This window comes from Cajanus cajan, chromosome 7 (genome assembly GCF_000230855.2).
Source record: "Cajanus cajan strain Asha chromosome 7, NIPB_CcT2T_4, whole genome shotgun sequence".
Taxonomy (NCBI): Eukaryota; Viridiplantae; Streptophyta; class Magnoliopsida; order Fabales; family Fabaceae; genus Cajanus; species Cajanus cajan.
The window spans coordinates 45769485-45792966 of NC_138523.1; the positions used below are offsets into that span (position 1 = coordinate 45769485).

At 32.3% G+C, this 23482-nt stretch overlaps 2 protein-coding genes across 2 annotated transcripts; one reads left to right on the plus strand and one right to left on the minus strand.

Annotated features, from left to right (window-relative positions):
- Nucleotides 1-237: 237 nt before the first annotated feature.
- LOC109795178 (Tetratricopeptide repeat (TPR)-like superfamily protein) lies at nucleotides 238-9622 on the plus strand. The gene is made up of 14 exons (XM_020354608.3): nucleotides 238-761; nucleotides 1022-1144; nucleotides 1299-1368; nucleotides 2329-2442; nucleotides 5094-5177; nucleotides 5434-5484; nucleotides 5680-5709; nucleotides 7116-7178; nucleotides 7301-7366; nucleotides 7483-7611; nucleotides 7818-7853; nucleotides 8206-8325; nucleotides 8464-8652; nucleotides 9361-9622. Exons 1-14 carry the CDS (start codon nucleotides 379-381, stop codon nucleotides 9469-9471), a joined length of 1569 nt encoding a protein of 522 aa, XP_020210197.1. The 5' UTR covers nucleotides 238-378; the 3' UTR covers nucleotides 9472-9622.
- Nucleotides 9360-13134, minus strand: LOC109795177 (metal-nicotianamine transporter YSL1). Its single transcript, XM_083059835.1, has 6 exons — nucleotides 12514-13134; nucleotides 12241-12413; nucleotides 11859-11953; nucleotides 11543-11677; nucleotides 11152-11456; nucleotides 9360-11062 (listed from the first exon to the last, which is right to left on the minus strand). Exons 1-6 carry the CDS (start codon nucleotides 12893-12895, stop codon nucleotides 10119-10121), a joined length of 2034 nt encoding a protein of 677 aa, XP_082915961.1. The 5' UTR covers nucleotides 12896-13134; the 3' UTR covers nucleotides 9360-10118.
- Between the last annotated feature and the right edge of the window lie 10348 nt (nucleotides 13135-23482).

Consider the following 23482-nt stretch of genomic DNA (forward strand, 5'->3'; position numbering starts at 1 on the left):
ATTTTACACTTTCATGATTTTTTTTAAATATTTTAAATCATTATGTGAAGGAAAAAATCATCATTAACAGATCAAATTCAAATATTAATCAACATTGAAAATATAATTAATCAATGCTAAAGAATATAACGAAGTCAATGGAATTTACACTTTATTATTTTATAATTTTGCATGTGTATATAATTAAATAAATTCTTACTTCTTCCGCAGTAGTAGTGAGAAAAGAAAAAAGAAAAGGAAAAGTAGTAAATAAAAGTTGTGCTCTCCGTTTTCAGTTTCTCGTTCGTTCAGTAGTCGCAGTTGGGGCCTCGTTGTCTCAGATCGGAGCAGAACTCTCCTTTCTCCTCAATCCTCTCTCTAAAACCCTAACACCTCGAAATGCCCGAACCGGAATCGCAGAACGGACACGAACCGGAACCGCAACCGCAGCCAGAAGCAGAACCAGTGCCACCAGAACAACCGCAACCACAATTGGAACCGAAATCGGAACCAGAGCCCGAACCAGAACCAAATCCCCAGCCAGAATCAGAACCAGCGCCAGCACAATTGGATTCGAAGTCGGAACCAAAATCTGATCCAGCGGTAAACGACGCAGATCTCAGGGAAACGACGGTCCATTCCAATGAGGCGCGCACCAATCCTCCTCCCAATCCGAAACTCCGAAAGGACGAAGGAAGTCGAACTTTCACCATGAGAGAATTGCTGAACGGATTGAAAACCGACTCCGAACCCGAGAGAGAAGATGCCAACTCTCCCTACAGGTTACCTCTCCTTTTCCTCGTTGAATCGAGAAAACGGAAAACGACAATGCGTTTGATGTTCCACTCGATGCAATCTTTTGCTTGTAGATCGTGAATGGCCTGTGGAATGTTTCACCGAGAAATGATTCTGATTTTTGCTCCTGTTAGCGCATTGTCTTTTTATACTGATTCTGATTTAAGGGTTTGAGTTTGGGAGTGTATTCCTCTCGTGCACGCATGAAATGTAGCTTTTATACATTGTGGTGTTTTAAAATTTTCAGCCCAGAGCAGCAGCAACAGCAGGCGGAGCAGAACAATGCTACTATGGATTTGATAAATAGCGTTGTTGGTGCTGATGAGGAGGGCCGGTCTCGGCAAAGGATTCTTACATTTGCTGCTAGGAGGTAACATGTTTACTTCTATTTGCTACTGGAAATTTCTCACCTTGAAAACTTCTTGCAAAACTGAAATCTGTTTTGTAATCTTTTGCAAATAGTAGTAGCTCCATGGTTTGTCCATATTTGTTCAAATTTGTAAAATCGTAATTGGATTTTCTAGGTATGCAACTGCAATTGAGAGGAACCCTGAAGATTATGATGCATTGTACAATTGGGCATTGGTGCTTCAGGTCTGAACAACTGTCTGACTTTGTGTTTTGTTTTTCATATTATATTTTACTGTTTTACTTCTTTCCTCCTCAATCCCCTTTTGGTTAGAATACCTGGGTTTTACCTTATCAATTTATTGCTCAGTATAAGTTATTCTGGCATTTTGCATTAATATAGCTGAAATATGCATTTTTCATTTTTTGATAATCAAATAAAATTCCTTGGATATCCATTACCAACAAAATGCATCTTGCTCTGATCTTTATTATAAACAAAAAAACTGATTGCATACATATTAAGATAATTAGTTGTTTGCGTTAAATTGATTTCCTAAATTGTCCTTATTATAAATGTCAAAAAAGGTTATGCATTAAAAGAGAGGTATTTTAAAGAAAATATCATTAAATGGGACAAAAACAGTTGAATTTCACTTGTATTTTAAGAATAAAAATTGTGACTTTTTTGTTGCTTATAATAAAGAACAAAAGGAGTATTGTTCTGTGTTAAACTCGTGTAAGCACATTGAATCATGTAGTTATTACTAGAAACAATCTGGTTTTTAGGCCAAAATTACAGTACAAAACATAGACAACACAAGGCTTCTCCCTAACAAGGACTGTCCTCCTTTTGCTTTTAGCAATCAGTAAAACTACCCAATGAATAACCACCACCAAGCCCCATACATATAAGGTATCACACACTAACTGTTACTCCACTAAATTGACCATTCTATATCTGCCTAAATAACTAAATAGAAATAATATGCAAAAATAATAATTCAAATCCATAGCTACCTAAATAACTGCCTAAAGACACAAACACTAATAATTCAACTCTACTAAGTGATGGTTTTCTTCTTATCCATTCTCACATAAACTGCCCAAGGTCTATCTCTGCCGGTTTGAAGTTTTGAATTGTAATTAGCTATATTTGGTCCAAGCTTTACATTAACTGTCTATTTGATCTTTTTCGGCATGCAGGAAAGTGCAGATAATGTTAGTGCAGATTCCACATCACCCTCTAAAGATGCTTTGCTTGAGGAGGCTTGTAAGAAGTATGATGAGGCCACACGACTTTGTCCCACACTACATGATGTATGTAGGGATATCCTTCTCAATGATGTTTAGATAAATGGGTAGCAAAATTTTAGCTAGGATTTGGATACGGGTGTAAATGAGTTGAACATTAGAATGCATGGGCTCAACTAAGAGCAGTGAAGCCTAAATGAACCCAAGCCTTAAATAAAACTCGGTATATATTATATAATTGTAAATACCACTAAAAAAGACTTTAAAGGGACATGCATAAGCACATGTATAAGTTATAAATACTATTCTGTATATTATTAATTTTTTAAATATTTTTCTTATATGTGCTATTAACAAGCTGAACAAAGCAGTAAAATTCTCAATCTCAGATAATTTATTGAATGAGTTTCAGTCCTTTGGGTTAATTAAAAATGTGAATCTGACAAAATTTGATCAGAAGTGGGACGAAGTGAGGGAAATTTTTGCAGGAACAGCCTTCTAAGTTCTATCAATGTGGTACAGAACAAGTGGTCAAGAATGATGCGATGAAACACACACTCTCCCTCTCTCTCCCTAATTCCTGGGTATTGAAGAGACCAGCCTATTTTTTTCACACTTATTCTTTAGATACACTATCTTCTCTTCTAACTTCTAACTAATTGTTGATAAATTATTGAGTCTGTTCTAAGTTCTAACTAAGTAACTAACTGCTAATGTATGGACCAAATATCTAACAGATCTGTACAGAGTCAATGATAGATACCCATCAGTTAGATAGTTAGTTACATTATTGAGTTAGTTAAGTAAGTGGGTTGAAATAGTTTGACCAGACATGTTGCCTACAACTAATAAGGGAGGTTGAGGCTTGAGAGAGATCATGTTGCCATTTGTGAGAGCAAAATTAGGGCTATTTGGCATTGGGATTTGGGGGGTGCAGACCCTCTAAGTTCTGCAGTGTGTGTGTTCTATTCTATATATTGGGGAGTTCTTCCCTATTTGTTCTAGTAAATATACATGTTTCTATCAACTGTTACCAAAGCTTTGATCTTGGAGCTATCAGTAGTGTAGATGGGAGGATTCAGGGGCTCTTCAAAGTTCAGCAAGAATGAAGGAACATGTTGTTGACATTAAAAAATGAGGACAGATATAAAAAGTTTCAGTAGGGAACTCAAGGAAGATTGAGAATTGTTGGTGCAAAAATACAGAAGAGAAGATAAAGGTCCTTGGAAGGAATAAAACAGAGGGGATGATGAAGTCTGGAAAGACAGAGGGGAATCTTGGTTCTTGGGAGCATAACAACAGAGGGGAAGAGGAAGCCTAGATGAATGGAGGGGTCACCAACTTGGGGGGAGAAGAAACAAAAAATTCATCAGTGTACATGGACAGGGCGTAGATGAAGACTTGTTGGTGCAAACTCAAGGACTGCTTCCTGTATATGAAGAAAGAACAGAAATTTCAAAAAGAAATAATGCTTCTGTGGAAAAGATAGGAAAAGAGCATCGTATCAAGGAAGAATTTAAACATATTGAAGGTGAAAATACAAAGGTTGGTTGAGGCAGAGATTGTTTAAAGGTAAATCAAATTTCATCAGTGAGTCATAAGCCCCAAAGGAGAAGAGTTGCAGTCATTCAATAAAGAGGTTGTTGGGGACGAGGAGGGTTGATCATGATGGGTGAATAGATGATGCACTGGTCTGCCGTGGGTACATAACTTAGTATCTCAGGTTGTCCAGTCAAGAGACTGCACAAAAGCCACCTGAGTTGTGTTCTTCCATGGAGTGGGATAGATGGAGCTCTAGCTCTCACGTGGGCTGATCCAACCTCTACTGTACGACTACGATGCTTGTAAGGTGGTCAATGTTACTTTATTAATGGAAACAACTGTAGAGAAAGGTGCTGTCTGTCAATTCCAGAACAACATGGTTTGTATGAAAATCACAGCAAGAACAGAAACAAGGTATACTAATACAATGTTAACTAAACTGCCATAGTCAAAACCAATGGATTGAGCTCTTTGCAAGGGGGAAACGATGAAGGGAGAGTGACCAAAAAAGCAGGAGAAAATAAATTTCTGAATTTAAGGGGCCAAATCCAACCAAGGACAGTGAGTCCTATGGGAAAAGTTGTCATATTATAACCCATTATCGGCAGTCATGTGCATCAGTGAAGTTCACAAGGCGAGCCAGATCTCATGGCAACTATAGCGCTGAACTAGAGTAGCATAGGAGCACTCACATTTGTTTTTGATCCAGAAGGAGTGAATGCTAATTTTGGGCTGAGTGAGAGAAATCATATTATCACTTTTGAGATGAAGTAAGAGCCTTTTTGCATTGGGAGGTGCAGACACTCAAAGTTCTGCATTGTGTTCTATTCTATTTTTACACTTCTACATGTGTTAAGTAATTTGTATCACCACAATTCCCTTGTATGTAGCTACATTTTATAACCAGGCAGGCTTTACCAAATATCAATCTTCTTACCTAGGGGACAGTAAGCACCTCTGCTATATTGCTATCAATGCTGTATTGGTAGCCAATCTTTCTTTAGGAAAATGCTGTCCTTGTTGTGATGATACTTAAGTAGTCAGTCTTGTCAAAGCTTTTTGATATAGTAGGAAAGCTCAATATTTTTCCTATTTTCTTATAAGCATGTTTGTATTTTTATACACAAAATGAGTCTTTTCTTTTCATTTTCCTGCCAACATTTGATTGTATTCAGGCTTTTTACAATTGGGCAATAGCAATTTCTGATCGAGCAAAGATGCGTGGCCGCACAAAAGAAGCTGAAGAGCTATGGAAGCAGGTCAGAAAATATAAATGCTGTCTTTTATTAATGGTTTCATGCATATTTTGGCATAGGAGAAAATGATTTTTTTAGTGGTTCTTGATCCTATACTAATCCCTCTATGCACATTGGATAGTGCTTGATACAGAATTGAATTCCTACTGAACTTGAATGGAAGAATTTTTCACATTTTTGGTTATAGTTGTTGTGGTTGATAGAAAGAGGCTCATTGTCACACAATCTAATTTTTGTTAAATTTAACATTTTTTCCCAGGCAACAAGGAACTATGAAAAAGCAGTTCAACTTAATTGGAACAGTCCTCAGGTTCTTCTCAATTAATTGTTAAAAGTTTGTCTTGCAATTTCTTGTAATGTCAGAATATAATTTTGAAGCAGCCTTTCTTGATATATATTTACTCTATTCTGTACAATTTTCTGTTCCTACACTTCTGATTTTGTTCACAAGCATGCTCATTGCATATTAAGCCCTTGTTAATGATCCTCATGGAATCTATTTCAGGCGCTTAATAACTGGGGACTTGCTCTTCAGGTATATTTAACTTGCTAGTGTAGAAGTATTTCTTTACATGATGCAAACTGCAATAATAAAAAATGCATGTATTTTTATGGTTACATGCTTCAAGTTCTAACTGCATTTTCCTCCTCCCAAATTGATGTGTATATTGCAAAGAATCAAAATAGAAATTTTGGAGAAGCTTCATTATATAAAATTCTCTAAAAGGCCATTTTCATGTTTCTCCAAGACCTGGATCTTTTTCCTTCTCCTCAAAGGTTTATATCAAAAGCACTTTGGGCTCCTGTGAATAAATCTTATCCAAATGTGCAGTCACAAATATCTTTTTCAAGTATTATAACAAAGAATCTAAACTCAAACGTGATAATAGTTTTCACTTGGAAATTGTAACAATGGATACAAGGTGCATATTTATGTAAAAAAAAATGTATATATATTCTTTTGTAACAATTACATGATTTATGTATGGTACTTAATAGATAACCATATAAAATTCCAATGCATAATTAATATAATGCGAGTAAGATTACAAGGAATCCCAGAGTAATCTACAGTTCATACCATATTTTTTACTAGCTATTAATTAAAAGTTAATAAATGTTTCTTATCCAAGTTATCATGTATACATACATGCTGCATTCCTCACAGATCAAGAGACAGTCAGATTTCATAATTAGCCTATTTTGCTATTTTTTTTTCTTTTGTTAAATCATAGTTGTTATTATATGATTGATTAAGTAGGTATGTGTCTCTTAATGAAGTTGGTAATGCTACATGTGAAAGTTAATACTTAATACTCCTTCTAATCACATCGTCATCTACTTCCATAGATTTAGCTGTTAATGTTCCAAGACTAAGTGCCAAAGCAAATCCAATAGGAAAATATGAGGACCCTTGCCTATTTTGCAATACATTTGGGCTCTAGTGTAGCAGTTCTAGCTCATTCAACGCTATACTCAAGCAGCCATGAGCAGCAATACTTGAGTAATGACCTAGCATTAGCACAGTTGAATCATTGATTCATGCCAGAAAAGATTCAACTCAGTTTTACTTTGGCCGTGGATTGTCTAATATCTTCCCTCTTTTATTTGGTTTTGGTGGTACCTCCTATGTAAAAAATTCAGCAAAAGAAGCTTGAAATGGGCAAGATTATCTTGAAACCTTCTATAGATGCCAAAAGAAAAAAGAATGGGATAAAACCTTTAAATTCCATTAGAACACCACATGTACCTATTCCCTTCATTTTATTTTTGGCTAACCATACCCAACTCTTCTCTTTTTGGAATATATTTCCCTATATCTTAAGAGTTCTTTAGTAAACATTGTACTTAATGCTGTTATAGAATTCATAGATTTCTTTATTGTAAATTCTCGATTAATTTATTTATATTTTTTTTTAAAAAAATTGGTTTTCAATTTAGGAACTCAGTGCCATTGTTCCAGCTCGAGAAAAGCAAAAGATTGTGAGAACTGCGATTAGCAAGGTATCATTTTTTTTGGTGGAATCAAATTGAAGTGACAAACATGTGTTTTACATTAGCTATGTCCTCTGAATATAGCTCATGTCCTCTTCAACTTTTTGATTTTTCGATATTCTTTGATGCAGTTTCGCTCAGCCATACAGTTACAATTTGATTTCCATCGGGCAATATACAATCTTGGAACTGTTCTGGTCATATTGCTTCTTCATTTTACACATTTAATGACACATTATGCTTTGGTGTCTTGAATTGCCATGTATGTAACAGTATTAAGAGTATATAATTGACTTACCAAATGTCTTTGCAGTATGGATTAGCGGAGGACACTTTAAGAACTGGGGGATCCGTGGGTGTTCAGGAAGTTTCACCAAATGAATTGTACAGCCAGTCTGCAATATATATTGCTGCTGCCCACGCATTGAAACCAAATTATTCAGTAAGAAGCCACTGTCAATTTGTCTTCCCTTGTGTAAATATTTACTGGCTTTATGCATTTTTTGGATTAGAAAGGATTTTTAGTCTAGTTAACATGTGTCTTTTACTTAATTTATGCTACTATTTTATTTCCTTGGATCCCCTTATTTTTTTTCCTCCAATGTTAATCATGCAATCAGTTCATTATTATTTTGGTGTATGTAACAGGTTTATAGCAGTGCTTTGCGGTTGGTGCGTTCTATGGTGAGTACATGTTATCTTAAATTACGTTAGTGTAGTAGCTTTTGACCTGGATCAACATTACAGTATGCAACAGAATTTATCATTTAAATGACTTAAAAAAATTGCTCTTTCAAGCTTTCTGAATTTTGTTTCACGTTAAATAACCATTCTGTTGTATTGGACCTCATCACTTAATTAGTTCTTATAGACTATAGTGAGTCAACCTATCTTCTTTTGTTAGAAGTTAACTTGTCCTCTACTTGAATTGGTATATGCCATCCGTTATTGCTGTTTTCATTACTATGCGAATGGAGTGGTAGTTGATGGATTCATTCATTTATACACTAACTATGACAGAACTCAATTTTCACAGCTACCATTACCACACCTTAAAGTTGGATATTTAACTGCACCTCCCGTGGGGACAACAATTGCACCTCATAATGACTGGAAACGATCAGAATTCCTTTTGGATCATGAAAAGCTTCAGCAGGTACCATGTGGCTGACAAATTGAATTGTCTTAATAGGCAAAGTTATATTTAGTTTCAAAAGCATTGCATAACCTCCAGGCTCTAGTATCGCAACTGCTAATTTATGATTAAATAATTTACATTCCTCCCTTGGTTCAGATACCCAGAGGAGAACAGAAACAAGTACCTCAAAATCTCTCAGGCAGATCAGCAGATGCAGTGAATGGGGATAAGAAAAGTATCAAAATAGATATAGCAGATATTGTTTCTGTATCAGCATGTGCTGATCTGACCTTGCCGCCTGGTGCAGGCCTATGCATAGATACAAATCATGGATCAGTTTTCTTGGTAAGCAACAGTTTCTTTGATCTGAATTTATCCATGTTGCTCATATTTATTGCTTCATTCCTCCGCACATATCAAAGATTGTTTAATCAAATAGCCCTAAATAAATTGATTGAAGGCAACATAGAGCAATTTTCTGACTGACGAATCTATGACCTTTTTCATGATGAAAAAATCCTGACTTATCCATATTTATTAATTAAATTACCACTTCTTCACACTCATTGTCCCTACAACTTTTAACTATAGTGTTTTATTTCTTGGTCAACCCTGTTGTTTTCTTCTGAAAAATGGGATTTTTTTGTGATCGCTTCTTGTGTTGGTAAGTGTATCTGGTTATGCCATGATATTATCAGATTTAAATGGAGAGAGCAATTACCTAAAATATGCACTATTCTTGTCCATTCTGTCTTGAAACAACAAACACAGCACCTTGGGGGCATATTGTCCATGCTTCCAGTAGTTCTCTCTGCATTTGCATAGAAAGGCAAAGTCCATTCATGAGTTTCAGTGTTTCCCAATTAACCCTTCCCCGACTCACCACACCCCCAATATATTTTAAAAATTGTTCTTCCAAATCCAAATTTAATTAATTTTTTAAGGGTTGATGAAATCATTAAAATGTGATTTCATCTCTCTAGAAACCCGAGAAGCTCTTTAGCTTTTGAAAATGCAGCTCTAATCTTCGTTTTCACTTCTTGCATTATCAAGGTTGCTGACTCTTGGGAATCATTGGATGGCTGGCTGGATGCAATTCGTCTAGTTTACACAATTTATGTGCGAGGCAAAAGTGATGTACTGGCTGGTATAATAACAGGATGAATGAATTTTAAGTGTACCCCCAATTTGATATGCCAATTTTAGTAAGAACTCATTATCCAGCGTTTTGCACTTCTCCGCGAACTTGTGTATAATATTGAGTAATGTATGAAATAATTTCAATACAATTGAAAAATCTTGGTTTACTCGTTGATCAGTGTTGAACATTCTAATTTTTACCAATATATATTTTACAAGAGTTGTAGAATTTTAGGAACTGAAATATGAATCCATGTACTTTGTTGGACAGGTGTCCGTACTTGTAATTGTACGAATTTCTCTTGCGGTTCAAGCCTATTTTCGTTTTTGTTCCTCTGCTTGATTTATCACTTCGTCGGTTATATATTCTTTAGCCCATTTCTGGTATGGCTTAAAAATACGCATTACTCAACGCGGAATGGGTTTCATTATTTTTGTTTGTGTGGGGGTTGGGGAGGTACGTGGAGAGCTGTGCTCCAAAAAACATACCTTATTTTTGTCAGAGAAATTTGATATGTTACAAACTGTATGCGGTGGTACCGGCACTCTTCTGTAATGCATTTGGATGATGTTTGATGTGCTCCAGATTATACTACCGTTTACCAAAAAAGAAAAAAACAAGGGTGTACTAGCTAATTCCTATAGCATTAAACAGTTTGCTCCGTGGTCGGTCAAGCCCTACTGGAAGGAACGAATTTCATGCAGATAGGAGGCTTAACTCTTGCAAGAGCTAGAATGGCTGCAGGTAGAGTCCATAGTCCTTCCCCACAAATTAGTCCAGATGCAGCTGCTGGAACCATCAACTCTGCCTTCTTGGAGTCAATCTTGTGCCATACAAACACAACCAAACTACCTATGCACATATCAATTGCAAAGTATGCCCCAACCAGAAATGGTACGGCCATGACCATTGGTAATGGCATCCATTTCCCTATCTTTTGGGGTGAAAAGTCTCTTATGATGTTTACTCCTATGGCAAAAGCAAAGAACCCAAAGCAAAGCTGCAAGCAATGGAGGGGCAATGCTGAGAAACCTTGGACCCCTATGATTGCCATGTTTCTGTAAATTAACGCATAAGGAGCTTTGAATTCTCCATGCAGGTTTCCCACATCAAATGCCTTGTAGTATAGGAAGAAGCTCAGAGGAGCTGTCACACAGCCCATTGCAATGCCGATTACTTGGCATATGAACATTGCTCTGGGAGAGGTACGTGTGTAATGAGCAGTTTTGAAATCTTGCATCAGAATGCAAGATACCGAGATCACCGATTTAATGATACCACAGCCCACAAGGCCAGCTACCACACCATTTTCTTTTCCTGTAACAGCTGCCAGCGTAAAGAGTGCAACTTTTCCATAATTGTATGCCATGTTTATGTCGGTGAGACCTGCTCCAAATGCATTACAGAATGCCAGAGATGGAGCAAATATATAAGCAACCACCACGTAGTACCATTTCAGCTGAGGAAACATGCGCGGGATTATAATTATGGAAATGATTGTGAAAACTACGTATCCTATGATTCCAGTCCGCATGGGAATATTCTCCGTCAGAAATGCCTCACTTTGTTTAAGGTCCTCAGTGGGATTCCCCTGCCGATCAGCAGCTACTGTTGCTGTAAGAAAACAACCTCAACATTTAGATATCATATGTTACTAATGAAAAAATAAAAAGTAGCTAGAGTGAGTATGTGACTACTCTTACCATTTTTATTGTTCTTGCCCTTGGCTCTTTCAAGGACATTGAGGACCGTGGAAATTAGAATCTTGGTGAAATTGTATATGCCATCACCCAGGATTAGAGCAATTGAAATAAAAACCTTATAACCGTATAAACCCTTCATGTTACTTTCTTCTAAATTGTCAGGGAACCAGTCTCCTTTAAGCCGATCAACAAGTGGATACATGATCCCAAAAGAAATCACGGCTCCAAGGAGCAAAGACAAGTTCACAAGGTGGGAACAAATCATTCCTGCTCCCACAAAAGTCATACTAAAGTCGAAATAGAATCTGCATATTAAAACCAAACAATATGATCAGTAACAGGTGGGATGGAACCATCCATTTCGAAGCAAATAATGTGCTCAAAATCATACGTTTGCTTCCAAGCTTGCAATCCAAAGGTAGGGAACTGTTCGAATCCACAGTCCTCTATCCCTGAGAAGAACCACTTAAATAAACCCCATAAGAAACTGATAGAAAAATACTTCGCGAACCCCCGTACTTGCTTCCTGCAATATTATAAAAAGATTATTATCAATCAGAATACCTTTTTATTGATAATAATATTATAGTCAATACTGATAGGGAAAAATACAAGTTCTTAGAGAAATATTATGATAATAATATAACTATTGTATCTGCTAATTGAAACAAATGAAAGCTGGTGAATAAAAGAGAAGTGTACCGTACTTGGCCATTTTGTCACCCTGAGTATGGAAACCATTGATGAGAACCGCTGTTGCCAAGCCACTGGGATAAGTTAGTTTGAGATCAACTATCATGATCTGTAGCAGAAAAAAGTGCAATAAGCCATAGTTTCTTGGAGGAGTCTTTCATTACATGCAACTCAAACCGAACTTCAATACTCTTTACAAGTCTTCACAAACGTAATGAAAAATTTAGTAAAAGAAAAATAAAAAAGCCAGGCCCCATTTTGTTGATGAGTGATTGTAACAAGTTCTACATATATAAATGCATCCAATATTATAAATCACTTAAAGATGTGAAGCAAAGACATCCAATCCAAAACTTGGAATAAACAAAAAAGGGATGTGCAAGTATTAAGTAATACCTTCCTGAGTGGAATCAAGACAAAGAGGCCAACAAAGCAAACCACAAAAAGGAAGCCAGTCATCCAACCAAATCCAGGTTCTTTAATAGCACTAGGGCTGTTACCCTCGTTTCCCACTCCAGACAACTCATAAGTCGTCCTGTTTAACCCCAACAAATAAGAAGCAAATCCTCCTGCCACACACGCAAACATAGATCAAACTACATATATAGATAGATAGATATAGATAGTAAATTCATTAAGTAATATATATGGAAAAGACAAGCCTCTAACCTCCAACAGCAATGCTATAGCATGCAACAGCACATGTCTGTATGATGGTGTTTTCCTGGCGGCTGAAGGGCTTGGCTACAAAGCCAGCCTTGTGAAGTAGTTTGGTCCATGTTCGGACAAACACAAAGGCAAGGAGTGCTGCAGAGACATTCAAGTTAGGAACCATTCCAGTTGTGAGGTTGAGCTTCATCACTATTATGCTGTATATGATTCCAATTATCATGCTCACAAACACTCCTCTCACTGTTATTTGTTCTCTCCATGGCTGAGACTCCACTTCACCACCTGGTACTGGTTGCTGATCCTCCAAGTCCTCATCCCTCTCAACTATTTCTACTTTCTTCTCTTCTTCCATGTCAAGGCCACTTGATGGGGAGATCATCTCTCAAGCAACACAAACTTTGTACATCAGAACTCAACTCAAACACAACAAAATAGATATTGTCTTCTTTATATTAATACTTTGGTATTTGTTAGTTGTGAAAAGTGGAATAATAATATACTATTACTATCTCACCCTAGTTTAATTGTTCTTTCTGCTTTATCCTTTTCCTCACCAACTGGATGGACCATGAAAGATATTAAGATGCTTTCTTTTGGCAAAGGCACAGCTACTGTATGGATTGATGTGGGGTACATATATAATAGAGCAGTGTTAATTAACAATACATAGGATGGGACAAACAGTAACTTTCCTTGACTTCCTGTTCTACAATTTAACAATGCTGATTCTTCGCAAGTTATTAATTAAGTTTAACCTTTGTGGAAAATTATTATTGATAATGTGTTTAAATCCGTGGATGTTTTAACAAGTTGCAGTGAATATTGGTTGGTCTATCATTGCCCAATGCTTGGCTTCTAGTGGTCTGAAAAATCGTATCCATAAATATCGGATTTAAAACTACAAAATAGTAAACATTGCGTACATCTAAAAACCAACACTGTGTCCACCCATCATAGAGCAGATGACAATTCAATACCATTATTCGTTTATACATTATTTTCTTTATCTTTCAATCACACGCTTTTTTCTCCCATTCTTTTTTCCTAGTGTTTTAACATGTATAAATAGATATTTTTAAATATATAAATTATATTTTAAATTATAATAAATAATTTATATAATAGTATAATTTTTTTAAAAAAAATATTAAAATTTATTTTATAAATAATTATGATAAAAAAATCGAATTAGGTAAGAACTAAAAAGATTTCTAAAACTCTCATTGAAAAAAAAGTTCTAAAACCATTCTTATTATCAATAATTATTCATATTTAATATATAAGATTTGATTACTAATTAAAATTTATTAAGAATAAATTTAGTTAATCTAATCATTAAATCATGAAAAAAAAATAAATAAATTTTATTAATAATTAAAAAAGTATTAAAAAGAGTGTTAGAGTGAAAATTCTAACATTTCAGCAAAATCATATTAAAGATATTAAAGATTTCATATCTACAATATTAAAGATTTCATATCAATTAGTCACAACATTTTTCTTTATCTACAAAATTATATAAATTGAGGAATAATCTTCAAAGTGGATGTTATATAGTACCCAATTCCATATCCATACAATTTTCTATCTCCTCCGTAATCAAATCCAAAATTGTTACCTTCCTGTGTGAATATTTTTTGAGTACCTGTAGGATTTGGTTACAGTTTGCCATCTCCAATAACAAATTATCACACAATACAATCGTTTTATTTTATTATGTTTTTCATTAATCGATTTTACACTTTGTTTCGGATTTAAAATTAAAACAGCCGGTATACTTAAAAAAAACCAAAGAAATTAATTGCAGTGATTTTGTGACTGAAAAAGAAAACCTAATTTATATGCTCTTTCTCCACAAAATAGTGGCACGTAAAGTTTAGTCAAAGAAAAGAATAAGATAGATAAGAACATATGTAATAAGAGAATAAACCATGAAAGGAAGAAATAACGAAAAAAGAAAAAAGAAAAACACTGTCTTATAGTTTTTCATTATTTTCTTCATCAATAGTGAATCTCTGTAGAAAAACCAACAATTAGATCTAAAAACACAGAAGAATAAAGTGTGCAATGGATGGCTGGAGGAAAAAAATTGAAAGAAGAAGAATATACAAATTGCTCTTAGCTATTATAATTAGGTTAAAATAACCTAAATATCTTAATTTAAAATAATTGTAATTACCTTACTTAAAAAATATGAATAGTTGATCATAATTAATTTCAACAACATTTCCTTCCAAAATTAATTTAATAACAGCTTCACAAAAAAAACATAATTTAAACACCACCGCAAAATGTCTTTGCAAAATGCTTCAATAAACCTAATTCTAAACACAGAGAGAGAGAGAGTATTTGAAACCTTTTACATATATAGAGAGAGAGATTGAAGAGAATAATTTCACTAAGAATTATTTGTGAAATAACTTAATTCACACACATACATAGTCAAAACCATTGGAGTTTACTTTAGTTGATTAATTGTTGTAGGCTTTATGCTATCGACTTCGATCCTAATGAACAGAAGAAGAAGAAGAAAAAAAACGTATTAAAAAAATCAAACTTAAAGCCATAAAGCAATATGCACATTTTTCCTTTCATTTCATTTTCTAATATCTGTCATTTCATCATTTCCTATCACGCCACTTATCTCGTTTATACTTCCGTGAAGGAATTAATCCTCCCTAAGAGGAAGAAAAAAACTTAAAATAGTAAAATATCATTTATTCTTTTATTATATTGTGTTTTTTTTCTCTCTCTCTCTCTCTCATCTCTCTTCTCTCCACCAAAATGAGTTATACGTAATCACTTAAAAGATTCTAACATGTAATTAAACTTGAAACGAATAATTGAATCTAAAAGTTAAGCAGACAACGCTATATACTATAAAATATTTAGCTACAGCATGAAGGACTACACTTTTCATTGTTGAAGATTTACTTTTCACAGATACGCCCCAACGGCAGATAGCACTTTGAAAAATCACAAGGCTCATCTGGGTGAGCAAAACCCTTTCCAAACAAAAGCAATTCTATTCTTTTAGAATCAGAATAGGCACACGCACAAATCTAATGAATTTGATGCACTTGCAAATACAACAGTGAGGCTAGGTTAGAACCTCATCTCATGCACCTTTTTCATTTGGTTTGACTATTGACCCACTACCCTTTTCCATGTTTGCCCCTCGCATGAGGTTCTCATAACATTATTTCTAGTGGCAAAGATTCTCTTCCCATAAGGGGACTTAAGGTGAGCCATTGAAACACATACATTGATATTGCACCTCTTAGTGGATGGGTTGGCCCGTCAACAATCAGCATCCAGTTTGAAAATGATATGGAATAATACAGATAGATAAACTTGGATCGATGCCTTTTTCCTTTTTTCTCTTTCTCAATTCATTTCATCATTCATATATTATATATAATACACATAGTGCTACATATTTGGCAAACCAACATAGTCTCGTACTATATAGCTCTTGCTAGTTATGCATGTTGATTTCATCTTTGTATGTTAATAATGGAAGGGTCATGAATCGGGTGCTGAAAATTTGTGAAGATTATGAAATGATGATGATGATGATCGATCATTGGGACCGTTGAATATGGGCACTAGTTAGGTTTGAAAGATTCCAGAGACATCACATCGTGCACAAATTCGATGGGTGTCTAAATGTAATTGTAGATAGATCTAAGAAACAAGGTAAGGTAAGGTAATAGTGAAAGTTTTTGGTTCATTAATGCATATTATTTGTGGCTCTAGGGTGGTGCGCATCTCTTGTGTGGGAAAGTAATGGTCAAGTTTTGATTTGTGACGACCACTAGCTCCGTAGTGGATACTAGCTTCATCATTGCCGTTATCAAATGCCACACGACGCTGACACGTGTCACCGAATTCTACCTTATTATAGCTACGGTGGAGTGTGGTCGACATGTGCCTCGTTCCTACACTTTTGCCAATACTTGATTTTGACATTGATTTTCTTTGTCCTTTGCCCACCCTACAAAGTACTCTTGTTTCTTTCTACTGTCAAATGTGGATATTGGGTATTACAAGATTACCATTGTGGGATGTAACTGTTATTGTTAGCGATCGTAATAGTGTTAGTGTTTGAAAGGAAAACACATAGTGAACTGAGTTTTATTTGAAAAACAAAGACATATGTATAGAAGATAAACTAAAATTTATTGATTTAGTTGTGCAATGCATGATACGTCAAATAAGGGCTGGAAAGTCAAACCCACCAGTCAGATGCACTTGTATATTTGTGAGCTTTAATAATTAGAGATGGTAAATGATTGATTTAGCTAGATAAGCACACCATCCAGGTGTGACAAAAAGTAATATAGAGACCCATCACTTTGGTTAAAAAGTAATTTAATTTTGTTTTTAAGTTATATATAGTAGATAAGCAAGGAAAATTAAAACATTTTTGTTTAATTGAGTAGAAATTAAAATAATAATTTATAAACACTATTTTTGGAACTCTTTTAAGTTTTCCATGTGGTTCATCTTCATCCCCAAAATAACACATTTAACTATTTCTATATAAGACATTTTCATACCTACAAGAAATTAACTAATTATGTTTATGCTCATTTTTCACTCATAAGTGTTTATAGGTTTCGCTTCTCATCTAAGTTGAGATTACTTATAAGAACCTTCTTGACTACCTGAAACATCCACTTCATTTAATTTGAAGGTGCCAAAAATATCCCTGATTAAATACCCTAAATAAAAAAAATAACATAAACAATTCTATAAGAAAAAATCCTTTCCCACCTTTTCCATTCAAAGGTGGTCAGAAGAAAAAGGTGTGTATGACTCATATGAAACTATTCAGTCCTTTTTATCTCCCAATTTCAAACAATGGAAAAATTGAATAATAAGTTATTTTTTTTGGATCCATAATCATTATATGGTTCCTTTGAGTCCAATCAAAGAAAGCGTGAAGCAATAAGGTTATGGAGTAGTGATCGAAATTAATGATAATATAATATCACAAATGAAGGTGAGGTTGCATAGCAGAGTTGCCAAATTCACATTGGAGATTGGAGATTTGATTTGGTTGAAAGACGTTTTGAGTTGAATTGGAGTGCGGGAGCAAATAGGCTTTTAGCCAAAGCCTTTGAAATGTTTTGGTGGGCTTGGCTAAGATTATTGGGCCACACCAAATCCGCATGCTAGCTTCGTCATGTTTCTTGGGTATAACTGTATAAGGTATTAACCTTAAACCACTTATTGACTAAAAATAAAATAAAATTAAACCACTCAACTTAAGAGAAGTTTAAATTAACTCATTTTTATTGTATCGTAAGCTGTGAATCCCATTATTGGACGTAACTCTTTTTTATTTTTTGTTATGAGTATCTTCTTATCTTGTTGGAAAATTATTCGATATTAAATATAAATACATCTTTCAACGATAATATGAATCTTAATTAACCTTAATTTGTCGTATTGTGGGGAATTAGTCCTCTCTGCTCAACTTAACCCTTGTATTTTTTATGGTTTAAGTAATTTTTCTCTTCAACCTAACAATTTTAAAATTTTGATTAAATAGGCTTTACAAGTGACCTCATTCATTGTATATTATCGATGTTAATTTTTATTAAGTTATAATCACTTGAATTATAAAATCATAAAATTATGAAGAAAAAAAATCATTTGTTATATTTTTATCAAATGAAAAATTGAAATTTGAAAATAGCTAATTTTCATTAATTAGACATTGTTTAAAATGTTAAAATTTAGTTAAAAAAATATTTCAAATAATATTCAATTTTGATGACTATCATGTCTAAAATATTTCAAAATATATTACATAATACACATTAGGACTAGTTTAGTAATTAGGATTGACTAAAATAAAACTACTCCTAGTTTTAGCTTATATGGTAATATTTTAGAGAGGTGTGTTGACAGTTCAACTTGTCTTGAAATTACTTTCCCATTCTATTTTTTATAAAAAAAAATAAATCATTGTGATATATGTGACTTAAGGTTCAATGTACTTGTTTAGAATAAAATTTCTAAATAGTATTAGATAACTATATAATAGCCAATCTACATCAATAGGGATAAAAAAGAAAATTTGAAGGGAAAAAAAAAAAAGCAAGATAACACAAGCACAAAGCGTTGAAAGAAATTAAAAAAAATGTAGAATACACCGCAACCTCTGAAAATTAAGAAAAAACTAATAACTAATAAATAAAAATTCATAAAAAAAGTAATATTAAAAATTACTAAAATTATTGAGAGAATAAATTAAAAGCTAATAAAAAAAAACTATGTGAAATTTTAAATAATTAAAAAAACATAGTTGAATAAATATGATTGGAAGAGTAAATGACCTTACTATATTTATATATAGAGTTAATCATTTATATACTGACAGTGTAAAAAAAATTTACACTAACAATTAATCATATATTTTAATAGTGTCATGTCAATTACTTATTTAATAAAATAATAATAAAATAAGCAATTTTAAAAGATACGATTGATTACCAGTATAAAAAACTTTACACTGACAATATATAAATGATTAATTCTTATATATATATATCTCCTATTTGTGTGTTCTTGCTTGTTTTTTAATCCTATATTTAGTTGGATATATAGAAAGAAAAACAAGAGAAGAGGTTAAAAATATAAAATTTGAATTGAAATTAATCAAAAGAAAAAATTGATTTTTTAAAATTTTAAAAATAAAATTCAATGTGTATTTTGTTTATTCTCTTTTTTCTTTACTTTAACTCTTTTAAGACTTCTTCACTCTCCCTTAAACATACCATAAATGTTGTTTAAGGAAAGCATTGTAGTTTCGTGTCTAACTAAAAGACGGAATCTTCAAACTGTCCTCCTCGTGCGACATTTACTATGCTACAATCATCCTCGACAGCATCGATGCCTAAGCTGTCACAACGATTTGCTAAAACATTATTCACCTTTTTAACCTTAATTACACATATGAAGCTAAAGCATTGTATAATACAAAAACCCGTAAATCGTCTCCTAATGCATTAGAAATAATATTTATGAAATTTCAAAATTTTCCTTCTTTATACTTTAGTTGGTGGCCATTGATTTTCATCCTCCGTCATTCCGAACACCGCGCCACACATGCTTCTTTTACAAAGGTATATTTGGTAAAGAGAAGAAAAATAGGTAAAAAATTGAATGAAAATAAATAAAGTAGGGACGAATAGATGAGTAAAAATACGTAAAAATAATGAAATAAAATTTGATTGTTTGATTGAAGAAAAATATATAATAAATAATATTATGTATGTTTAATAAGATAGATAAATAAATAAATATGATATTTACATGTTTATTTGTGATAGATTGATATGAGTGTATAGACTATTTTATGTATATAATATATAGGTATATGGTAGCCCGTGATAGAAATTATTTTCGGTGAGGGCAAGGATGCTCCAAAATGGGGTGACCACTCAAAATCACGGGAGTCTTTATTTGTTGATTTTATATATTCATGTTGGTGTCTGCATGATGTCTGGTAGTGTATTAAACAAATATATAGGAAGACATAAATATGGTAAATTAGTAAAATGCCATTTCCTTTCGCTCGGTGTCGTGTCCTCTCTCTCACAAGTTACAATCTTGGGACTTTTTGGCATTCATAAATAGGAGAATCAATTATTTGGCTTCGCAAGTTGCGTTGTTTTTGAAGACAACTTGTTCTCAGATAAACTCGACCGTTTGGATACATGCACCTTACGTAAAAATTCTCTGTCTTACCGCTGAGAAACAACCAACATAGGACCATTAAATATTGATAATGATACTCATAGCTAGATTCCCACTTCCATGCATGCTGATGCAACTTCTGCAGATCCATCGTTTTTCTTCCTCTCCTTTTTTAAACAACTCACCCTCGGTTATATACTTCACTGCTTATGTTATGGATGTATAGTTTTCTCATATATAATTACTTTACCTTTCATAATACGTCACAGTCAAAATACTTTATCGAAAAGTTCCTAAAACTTAAATATATAATTAAGAATTTACTCATTTAGCGCAAGCAAAAGCTACTTTGCCTCTTCCTTTTCTATCATTTCCATATACTTCAATGTTTCATCAAAATTAAATCTAGAGACAACTTCTTTAGGCTATATTGCATAGGTATGAAAAATTGACGTGTCACGCTGTAAATATTTATAGCATTCATGCCTACGACAAGTATGAAAGAAATAGTTTTAACTTACGTATTGCATTTTTTTCTCACCTGTAGTTAATCCGGGAAAAGAAAAGGGGTAACTATGACCATGTCGGTAGGTGTTTACTTCAAGCTGTGGCATTAATCATCCCGCACATATAATTACATTTTTATTCTTCTATTATTATAATTCTATAGAATAATTTTAATTTTTAAATATTATAATTATACAATTTTACGATAAAGTTTTATAATTATATAAATTTTAATTTATTTAAGTTATATATATATATATATATTAATTTTTATTTATGTATTAAATGATATGTGTTTGTTATTACTAAATTACAAATATATGCAATTTAAATAAGTCAAAATTTGTATAATTATTATACTTGAAAGACTAAAAATTGCATAATTACGACATTTAAATAACTAAAATTGTTCAATTAAAAAATGAAATATCAAAATTTTATAAATATAATATTTGAGAAACTAAAACTATACAATTATTAAGTTTCAAAAACTAAAATCATACAATTATTTAAGCCTCAATTTAAGTTATATATATATATATATATATATATATATATATATAACTTTAATTGAAAGTACAATAATAAAATTATTATGTATTGTTGTCATTGTAGTTCTCTCCATTATGGTTAGCATCACCTTTATTATTATAATCGTTGCCATTTTACTACTATGACCGCTACATCCTATTGTTGGCATTTTACTACTATGACCGCTACATCATCACTTTTACTACACTGTCACCACATCACCATCATCGTTATCCACTACCACTCTCACCTCCATCACTATCGTTTCCATCACCGTTGTGTCATCATTGTCACTAGTAACAACAATAATGACAATGATAGTAATTATGGTGGTACCAATGGAAGTGGTGATGATGTGATGTTGAAGGTGTGTTAGAGGTGGAGGTGGAGGTGATAGAAATAACAACACCAATGATAAAAAAAAAATTATAAAGACTACAATACAGAATAACTTTATTTGTAATTTTTTTAACTAAATCATTTATTTTAATCTAAATGTTATTATAAGTTGTTCTCATATTAATAAAATATTTTCACGGCACTCTCTATATACATACATATGTATGTATGTATGTGTGTACGTATATGCACAAATAATGTAACTTAATTTAATGTATAATTTTACATGCATACATAAATTAATTAATTTTTTTATTTTTCTTCAATTTTAAAAAATTGTTCATTATAAGAAATACATAATCAACAAGTGTGTGTATATATATAAAAGTTTTGCTAAAAATTATTAAATCCATTTTAGTGATATATCGCCTGAAAAATAATTTCAAATGGTGAATTAAAGAAACAGTCTTAATGAAAAAAATATGAGTACATACAAGTGTGGCTCATTTACTTTTGGTTCGTTATACATGAAAAAGGAGGGAAAAGCGAAGAAAAGAATTAAAGTTATTTTTCACTCTTCATTTAGTAAAGTAAAAAAGTGTGCCAAAGAGAAGAGAAGAGCATATGAGTTGTGAAACTTTTTTCTTTTACACAAAAATGAGCAAAAGTGTAAAGAATATTACAACTAAATTGATTATGATATTTTTCTTTTTTTAAAGTTATAACAACTTTTCTTCCTTTCCTTCTATTTATTTTCTTTCCATTAAATACAATCGTTTGAACAATTCAAAGTTATAAGAATGAATAAAGATAAATATATTATTATATCAACTTTTTTTAAGAAATAAATTTAATTCAATTCAATAAAAATTTGTCGAACAATACAATAGGAGATGAGATTTCAATCAATAAGGCCAACTTGAAATTCAATTGCTTTGCCTAACATATGAGCAGTTTTAAAAAAATATTATATTATTCTATCCTTAGATTTACTCTCAATTGTTTGAAAAAATATTGTATTGATACGCCTCAAATATTATTCCTCATTTGTTTTAAAAAAATATCATATAAGGGGGGTGACTCTTAATTTGAACATTATAAAAAAAGGAGTTATGTGCAGTTTCATGAATTACCTATAATAAAGTGTGTTGTTATAGAAAATAAATTACTTGTAATAAATGTGTTGTTATAGAAAAAATCTACCTATCAAATTTAATGCAATATTACTCTAAAGTCTAAAGTAGTGTACAATAATATAGAATGTTATATGTTATCCTTAATAAACGCATTGCATTTGAATATCAATTGTAACCCTATTTTAAACGAGACACCAACCCTTTATATATATATATATATATATATATATATATATATATATATTAAAATTATTAATTGCTTTAATTTGGGATAAAACTTGGATGCACTGCTATAAGTACTATTGGTTTTATTTTTATAATATGTCTAGATATTTAATGAATTTTTTATTACACAATTTATTAAGATAAGACTTCAATTATATTATTTAGAATTGAATAACAATATCAACTATATATCACAGTACTTTTATTTTTTAAAATATGTAAATATATTATATTATTATTTTCATATTATATAATTTAGAAAATTTAATATTATAATAGAATACATATTATATTTTAAAAAAAATTATATTTTAATTAAAAATATGTTAAAATATCATTAATTTTTTAAATTGTCATTCAATCACTTGATTATTTTAATATATAATTGAGAGTATATATATATATATATATATATATATATATAATAAAACAGTATTGAGATTGTAATAGTTATACTTTATTTAATAATAGTATTTTAATATAAATATCATTTAACATGTTGTATATTTAATATT